An 8,978-nucleotide genomic window follows, 5' to 3' on the forward strand; every position below is an offset into this window, starting at 1 on the left:
ATAGCAGTGAAAATGGTGTTTTCCAGGAGCTGCTCCTGCACTCAGCAGTGCTGTCGCTTAGTGCCGAGACGCTGCTGCCACCGTCCCACACGCGGTGCCTCTGGTGACAGCAGGGATCTTCATCCAGCACAGCGAGGGTGATAACACTCAGTTTCTAAAAGGCTTTTTTTTTTTTTTTTGAGCTAAAGAAAATTCCTGCAGAAATACAGACCCAGGGGATCCTGGATTTTGCTGTTCCTGGAGCTGGTACCGGAGCGGGACGGTGCTCGGGTATGAGGGCCGGTGCTCAGCCCCGTCCATCTGATCCCAGTGATGAGATTGCTTCTACAAACTCATGGCACCTGTGCACACAGAACCACCATTCCATGCTTTTCATCACAAAATTTAAGTCACTCGAAGCCCACACAGATCAAAAACCCGCACGCTTTGGTTTATGAGTTCCAACTGAAGTGAGAGATCATGGGGGGAAAAAAGAAGCAAAAACGTGAAATAACTAACAACTATAGCATATGTCCAGAGTAAAAAATGCAAATAAGAAACTTAGTCAATTAAAGAAACAAAACAAAACACACGCACATCAGTAGAAGTCCTAAGGAAGCCACCGCTGCCCACCCTCGGACACTGCTAATTCAGTAGAAAATGCCCCTGAGGCAGCAGCATCTTCTCAGTTTCCTTCAAACTGAGCGATGCTGAAACATAACAAATGAGGGACTTGTTGGCCCAGATCACCCATTTTGCACAGCCACAAAAATGCTGCTCAGAAGACTTTTACAACTTCGTGTCGCTGCCTTTAGTAACCGTCTCCCTGTGTGCGCACCCACCGTGAAGGAGCAGGATATTTCTCAGGCACCAAAGAGACAGAAATGGTCGAAGATTCATGAACGATCGCAGCCTGGACCAGAAAAAGATGACTCCCCAAAAAATGAAACACGTTGAGCTATTGATGGTTGGGCCTTCAAACCTGTTAAGAGGTGAATTTTCCATTTCGAACACGGCACGCAGAAGAGGAACCTTAAATCTCACAACAGCAGCTCGATAATTCGCTCATGCAGAAGTTGTAACTGTCTTAGAAAATAAACTGAAACAGCGCACAGGATGGTGTTAACATCTTCTTTTGCAATCCTGTTGAAAGACTGCTCGTAATGAGACTTTAATTGTGATTTAATTGTGCTGTGATCTGGCTGGCCATAAAGAGGGAGCCTGGAGTCCCATCACAATGGGTGGAAAGATTGACCTTACTGAGGAAAACATAATCCCGTTTCATGCCATTAAAAGGATTGTATTAATTCCCGAGCATTTTTATGGCACAGGGACGTGGCACCTCGGCTCCACCACCCATCTCGGGGGCGCTGACTCGCCCGCAGCTCCGTGGAGGACAGCTCCATGGCCTGCTTCGCCACAAGCACAATCAGACTAAATCCTGACGAGTACCGGACTGTAACGCAGGCAGAGCGAAGATAAGGTCTTCCTAACAGCACTATTTCAACGGGCAGACATACATGTATGACTGTTAAACGAAGTAGCACTTTAAAGAGAGAAGATTACTGATTTGTAACAAAATATATGAGAAGCGATGCGAAAAAGAGATTCTGTCTTCTTTTATTTGACGTTTCGGTAGTGACGCGCCCTGCCTAGCGCTCATCCCAGAGGGTCGCTGTCGAAAACAGGCCTTATAAATCTAACACGCATGAACATCTCCAAATTTCTGGATGGCAAACCTTTCACTCCGCTTCAAATCCACTTAAGGCCTCAAAGAATTTGGGTCACCCGGAAAAAACGCTTACAAAATTCACCGTGCCAGCGAGCGGCACTCGGCTGCACCACCACCAAAGGAAAACGCTTTTTGGGGGCTCACGCCTGACGCCGCAGAAACCAGCTCCTGGGAACGACCAGAGCTCGCTGTATTTCTCCCGGTCTCCCCAGGCAGCTTTTCCCTCGAGCAGAGGCAGCCAAATGCCCCAAACAGCCAGCACGGGCCCTGCTGCAGCTCACGGAGGTGCAGATGCAATGCCAGGCACCGCCGTATCACGGAATCACAGAATTGTAGGGGCTGGAAGGGACCTCAAGAGATCAGCAGGTCCAACCCCAAGTGGTGTAACCTACTTAGTGTGAGGTGCCCAGCGGTGCTGTGCTGCTTCCCGGAGCTGGCAAAAGTACTGGATGCACATAAAGTTACAGATGCAGCAACCTTTTTTATTTTTTTCACGTTCTTTTGATTTTTTCATTATTTTTCTTTTTTAACTATAGGAGTACACCACTTGTCTCACCAACCCTCTCCAGGAAGAAAAAGGAAAAGGCCCAAAGACCAGCTCGTGGAAACTTTCTGGAAGAAAGAAGCAGTTTTTGTTCACGTCGGTCGATGAAGCTGATTTCAACACTCGGCGCTTGGCTCCTGCAGCGAATGCCAGCCCGACACCGAAGTGCACAGCCACCGCACCGAGCCTTACGATTTATCTCAGGGTCAAGTTAATGTTTGAAAAGAAACAAATGCAGCTGATAGCACACGGTAAACAGTGACTGTTTCTGTTTGGGGTCACACCTGCCCGTTTGCCCTGAATGTGGATTTAAAAAAACCCAACCACATAGCTCCTCCCTACTGTGGGAGCTCCAAATACCAGGGAAATTATTAATGGCATGAAGTGATTGAAATATCTCATGGTTTCAAAGCAACTGGTTATTTAGGGCTTAGGATCCTGAAAGAGACTTTTTAAGGAAGCCAGGAGTTGAACACAGAACTGAGAAACATTTTAAATAAGTGTATGAAAACACGGGCTTTGACAGATCTCCTTACCAAGCACCTGGCTTGGGGAGCATCTGGCACAGGTCTTCGAACCAAAGAGTACAGAAATAAAAGGCCACAATCTGAAACCTCTCTGAATATGTCCATGCTTCCTTCAGAGGGAGATGGAAAGCCCAAATATCTTTCCTTAAATGAAACACGATCCATCTGTGGTAGACACGGCCTTAAGCCTTGTGAAGGACGGCACGATGAAGTCCTGCTCGTTCTGCCCGACTCTGCGAACCAGGAGACATGAAAAAGAAACAGGGTGCCTGATTTAAAATACTGTCACTTCTTACTGATTCATCTCAAAGAGCTGTTTTGAATGATGTGAAGTATATTCAAGGAAACCACAATGTCAGCAACGCAGCCGAGAAACCATCGTGTTAAGGCACTGCAAGTCTTACAGAAGAACACGCTACCACGGCTCCTATAATCCCATCTATTAATTCTGTACTCTCTGACCAAGCAATAATAAAATTGCATTTATTAACTCCACAGGAGTTAATTGCCAAATCCAGCAGAATTTGGGCACAGATGTAAGCTGGAAACAGTCATAAAAGCACCGCGTGTTAACGGAGGTTTCTTTCACACGTTTGACAGTTCTGTAAGTTACTAGGAGACATGACAGCAGGTTCTTCCTCTCTCTCCCCAAACCCAAGCAACTCTAGCAGTATATATTTTTTCTCAAATATAATACCGAAAAAGGGCACATATGGGGAAGAGAAAGGAAAAAAGCTTTAAGTTCTCTAGATTTCCTCGCTCTCTCTCTCACAGGGTAAGCGAAGGACCAAGAAATCCCATAAGAGCAATATTAAATGCAGTTATTCCAATTAAGCAAATTCACATACGTTCCCCATTTTTGTACTTTGTAGGAACCCATTCAAAGTTACAACTCACAAAAGCAAAAGAAAATACTGGACGTGGACCTGTAAGTCTATAAACCTGAGTTTAATGATAAAGCAAGTGCACGGCTTGTTCAACCTTTCTTTCACAGCCTGCTCCCTTGTCATCCACTAAGTGCAAGGTCAGAACGGTTATTTTCTCTGTTCAGGCTGGCAGATGACTGACTCATTTCGAGTAAATTTCCTGTTTTTCCAGCCTTATAAATGTCATACAAAATAGACCAGGCAATAAAACGTATACGCTTCCAGGCTAAGATTGCCCTAACACTTCAGGACCGGCTGACTGGGCACTAGGAACTGGGAAGAGGAGGAGAATCAGAGTTAAACATATGTTTACAATTTCATCTTCACGCTCCTTCGCTGTCTGCTCTATTGCCACACACCTCCTGTGGAATGACAGTTGCCATCCCCATAATGAGATTTTTAATCAACGTAGAAGCACAGCATTTTAATTAAAGCACTCTCCTTTCCTAGGCATACACTCCTGATCCGCGAGGGAGTTCCCCGCTCCGTGCAGAGCAGCGCACGGACGCCCAGCTCTCACTGAGGGAGGCACACGGAGCGGCTTTCAGACCACAGAAGTATTGAATGATTGAAAAAAGGGGATTTCTGAGAAGGAAAGAAGGAAAGAAGGAAAGAAGGAAAGAAGGAAAGAAGGAAAGAAGGAAAGAAGGAAAGAAGGAAAGAAGGAAAGAAGGAAAGAAGGAAAGAAGGAAAGAAGGAAAGAAGGAAAGAAGGAAAGGGCAAACACAGTAACCAGGCTTGGTTCGGGACGAGGGCGGCGCGAGGCTCAGGTGCCTGCCCTGGCTCTGGGCAGGGCTTTCAGCCCAACCAGCATGCTGAAAGCCAGCTGTCTGCCTCTCGTTTTGACCCTCCCGGAGCTAGGACACGTTTCCTATCAAATTCTGTCCCTTCTGGTGTATTCCCGTGGCAAGTTTCTATTTACACTAGGCAGCGTTTCCAAAATAACCCGAAGTTTAATGGCAAACTGCTTGCGGGGAACGACCCCCACACCTTCCGTCACCCACCGCCGCCGCTCCCGTTGCAACATCGCAGGCTGTATTTTAACACCTGCTAAAGCGATCAGCACACAAGAAAACCTGCCCGATTTCCTCATACTTTACCCCAGCCTCCTCTCCCCCTCCGTCCCGGGTGCTCCCCTCCTCGCTTTCTAATCAAGCGGAGAAAATGCAGGGGGGGCACAGGCATTCCTTCGGCGAGGACAGTTTTCTTGGAGGTTTGGCACTCGGCTGGGGCCATCCCACAGGCTCCAAACTTCGCAGCAGAGCCGTGCTGCGGGGCTGGAGCACCGTGACGGGGCACCTTCACCTGCTCGCTGGGTGCGCCCTGGCCGGGGGAACGGGGAACCCGAAGGGATAGGGATCCTGCCACGGCGGGGTGGCCGTCCCCTCCTTGATGGTGGCAGCCCGCCAGCACTTTCCGGAGCAGGGTCAGGCTGGCACCCAGCAGCGTGGCTGCTCCGAAGGATGCTCGGAGGCGGGAGGTGGGCACCTCTGCCCGCGTTGGCCCCGGCTGCGGGACCCCCAGCCGACCCCCGGGGGCGTCCCCGCGGTGGAAGTCGCTTGCGGGGCTGAGTCGGGGTGCAACGTGCCCGTCCCCATCTCCGCGGGCACCTCGGCGCACAGCCAAGGGGAGCACGCGCGTGGGTGCAAACGCGCCCACGGGGACACGCGCGGCTCCCCCAGCCGCCCCTACAGGACCCCACGGTGCCACGAAGGGCAAGGCCGCCCTCTCCACCCACCCGTCCCCTTCCCCGCACCCCAAGGACACCCCCCCCCCCCCTCGCACCTTGTCGGACGGCTTTGACCACGATGGGCTCCCGGCAGCTGCGGATCACCTCCAGCACGTCGTAGCGAGGCAGCCCGGAGACGCGCACCCCCTGCACCTCCAGCAGCAGCTCCCCCTCGCTCAGCGCCTCCTCGCCGCCCCCCGCCGCCACCACCGCGCCCGCGTAGGGGAACTCGCCGTGCTCCGCGCCCCCCAGCAGCACGAAGCCCAGCTGCCCGCCGGGCCCCCGGCTCAGGGCGCACTGCCGCACCCGGCCGGCCCAGTGGCTCTTCTTCTGCACCACCCGCGCCATGGCGCTGCGCGGCCCTCCGCGCCCGCGGGAGCGCGCTCAAGCAGGTGCGCGGGGGAGCCGAGCCGATGCTTCATAGACCGGGCTGAGCCGAGCCGAGCCGAGCCGTGCCGGCCGCTCAAGGCATCCCCGCCGGCGCCGCCGCCGCCCTCCCCAGCGTGGCTCCGCGGCCGCGGAAGGGAGCGCGCCGCCTCCCGTGCTTAAAAAGGAATATTTGGGGGGGGGGGGGGGGGGGGGGGGGATTGAAGCGGAAAATGAAAAAATGGGGAACGAAAAAAACGGGAAACCAAAGTTAAAATGGGAAATGGAAATGAAAATGAACAAATGAAAAAAAAAAAAAAGAAAAACGAAAAAAAAAGGAAAAACGAAAAAAAAAAGAAAAATGAAAAATACGAAAATTAAAAAAATTAAAAAATTAAGGTTAAATATTTAAAAAATCGAAATTTAAAAAAAGTAAAAATAACAAAAGAAAAAAGAAAAGGAGAAAAAAAAAAAGAAAAGAAGAAGAAAAGAAAAAAAATGATTTAAAAAAAATAAGTCAAAAAGTGCCCAACCGGCAGCTCCCAACCAGCAGCTCCGGCTCCTCCTCGCCCTCCCTCCCTCGGCCGCCGCGGGCCCGCCGCGCTCCCCCTCTCCCTTCCCCGTCCCCGCTCTCTCCCCCCGGTGCCCGCCGTCCCCCCGCTTGTTTTGTTCCCCTCGGCTCCGTCCCGCTCCGCGCCGCCGGCGCCTGCGCCCTGGCACGGCCCGCCCCGGCCCCGGCCCGGCCCCCGCCCGCATCCCCGCCCCCGAGCCCCGGCCCCGCACCGGGCCCCCCCCGCGGGCAGCCGGGCCCCCGAGGGTCGGGGAAGGGGATGGGAAAAGGGGGGGGGACCTGCGCTGGCCCCGGGGGGGGGGCGCGGCCCCGATGCGTTGCCCACCTTGCGGGGGGAGCTGCGGGAGGGGCCGGGGGAAAAGTTGCACGCGTGGTGCCAGCGCTGCGGGGAGGCTGGGTGGGAGCGGGGGATGCTCTGGTCTCTGCTCTCCGCTTCTGGGGGCTTGAACTTAGAGCAGCACTCGGGTGTGGGCGGTTTGGGTTCCTGTGCAATCGGTCAGAGCCATGCGGGGGGGGGAAGGACTTGAATCTGTCCCTCCACCTATCTATCCACCCTCTCTATCTGTCTATCCACCCTATCTATCTGTCCCTCCACCGATCTATCCATCCACCCACCCACCCCGGGATCCATCCATCCCTCTGCCCTTGGCCCCAGCTCTCCGAAGTTACCCAGAGTCAGTGCAAAAACTCAAACGGGAAAATAAGTAAGCGTGCGCAGCCAGCTGTCCCTTCCAGGTCGCGCCCCGTGCTTCCAAACCTGAAAGCCAGGCCTCATTCTGAGCAGTTTATGCATGACCAAACCCCTTCCAGCAAGGAATTCAGCTGTCAGATGCGTGCCGGCCCTATTTCGCTACTCATCGGGGCTGAGAAGTGACCCAGGGAAACAAAGAGCCCCATCCCGCTCCCCACGATGCCCTCACAGGTGCTCTGCTGGCACAGCCCAGGGACTTTTGCTGCTCCCCATGTCGCTCTCATCCCCCATCTTCCCAGCCACGTGTGTACCGAAATGATCTGCGATGCTGGCAGCTTGGGGTGCAGTAACTGGGGGTGCACAGACCCCAAAAGCAGTGCCTTCCCTGCCCTTCCAGCTGTCCTGGAGGAAGAAGCCTGTCCCTCACATCCAGCATCCCCATCGCCGCTTCCCTCCCACGGCTCTCATCAAATCCCCAGCACTGCAGGCACCGCTCCGCAGCTGCACGCTCTGGCCCAGGTGACACAGCCACCCCCAGACCAGGAACGGGGATGCTCTGCCCCCTGCCACACACCACAGCAGCGGGAAACTTGTGGGATTGTCAGCGCTTGGGAAGTTGGGAACGAAGGGAAACGCAGGAGGGGACTCCTGAAACCCCAGTTTTCTGCCGTGCCCAGCTCCTGGCTCCTTCCAGCTCTCTGGAAGGCTTCTTTCCGCTCGGGGCTTTGCTACTTTTCACGCTTAAAGCTGTGCTGATCCTCTAGCTCGCAGCAGCCGTAGCTGCCTTACGTCTGCTTTGGCTGGCTTTGTAACCAGCTACCCAATTTGTCACTTTTAGGATCAGGGCAAGCTTTTTATGTTGCCTTGACCAGTAAAAACTGGAATAGCAATCAGGCTAAATCCTCCAGAGAGTAAAGGCAGCAGCGTGGCCGAAGGGAAGGGTTTATGTCTCAGCTGCCTGCCAGCTGAAGGTTGTGTCACTCGTGTGAGGTCACAGCCCAGGGAGACTCCCTCCTGCTCACGGCCAGACCTGGGTGTGACATTTTTACTGCCGCCGTTTGCATGGGGTGTGATGCGACAGCCCCACGAAGCCAGAATTCAGCTGGGATCCACATGACCATCGCATGCATTGTGGCTGCCCTGACCAGATCTCACAGCACCACGCCTGCCTCAGGGAAAAATAATTGAAAAACACCATTTAGAAAAACAATTTAACTAATAAAAATTTATGATACAACAGATTTCTCAGGGCCGTTTTCTGTTTGCTCACAAACACTGCAACACTAACGCACGTGTGATCTGTTCCCATCCTAATCCTAACGCTGTGCTCATGTCTGGGCCACCGTGTTCCCAAAATTGTTCTTGCTGGTAATTAACAAACCCTCAAAGCTTAGCCAGAAGTTTCTCTTGATTTTAGGGCTCTCCCTTCAGTTTTCCTCCGTGCATGATGTGTTTGACCGACTTCCTTCCATCTTCTGCCAGCTGCATTCAGTAAGGAACCTCAGTTCTAGTAACCTGCCCTGCTTTTTGCAAGGGTCTCCAAGGGCTTTATAAATGTTAATTAACGAAGCTTCACCTGGGATGATGCCTTCTTCCTCCTTCAGAGGAAGGCTTGCATGCTTTGGGCCCCACCGCAAACACAAAATAGCAGCTAAAACGGTTCTTTCAGAAAGGACGTTGACCTGCGGTCTTGGTCTCATAAGCATCTTTGAAATCTTAGGCTGTGTCCTGGATTTTAAAGTGGGTCAAAGTTCTCATCTAAGTTTTGATGAGAAAAAACACGGTTTTTACTTGTTTTGGGATGAAACACCACATTCAGTCACTGAGAACTCTGTGGGTTTATTAGAGTTCAGAGCAATACGGTCCCACCAGAGAGCATTAAAAAAGATCACAATGATTAAGGCTATTAAAAA

At 52.5% G+C, this 8,978-nt stretch overlaps 1 protein-coding gene across 17 annotated transcripts in view; it reads right to left on the minus strand.

The window, feature by feature from the left end:
• The window catches only part of MAGI1 (membrane associated guanylate kinase, WW and PDZ domain containing 1), a 324,538-nt gene extending 318,543 nt beyond the window's left edge, over positions 1-5,995 (minus strand). For 7 of the 17 annotated variants that reach the window (XM_040568203.1, XM_040568215.1, XM_040568198.1 and 4 more), the window contains exon 1: positions 5,494-5,995. In XM_040568203.1, the coding sequence (XP_040424137.1) occupies positions 5,494-5,785 (292 nt within the window). In that variant the 5' untranslated portion in view covers positions 5,786-5,995. The remainder of the gene's footprint in view (positions 1-5,493) is intronic. The other 10 variants (XM_040568201.1, XM_040568204.1, XM_040568202.1 and 7 more) reach the window with 3 other exon arrangements.
• Positions 5,996-8,978: the final 2,983 nt, after the last annotated feature.

The sequence above is a fragment of the Cygnus olor genome, chromosome 10 (assembly GCF_009769625.2).
Source record: "Cygnus olor isolate bCygOlo1 chromosome 10, bCygOlo1.pri.v2, whole genome shotgun sequence".
Classification (NCBI taxonomy): Eukaryota; Metazoa; Chordata; class Aves; order Anseriformes; family Anatidae; genus Cygnus; species Cygnus olor.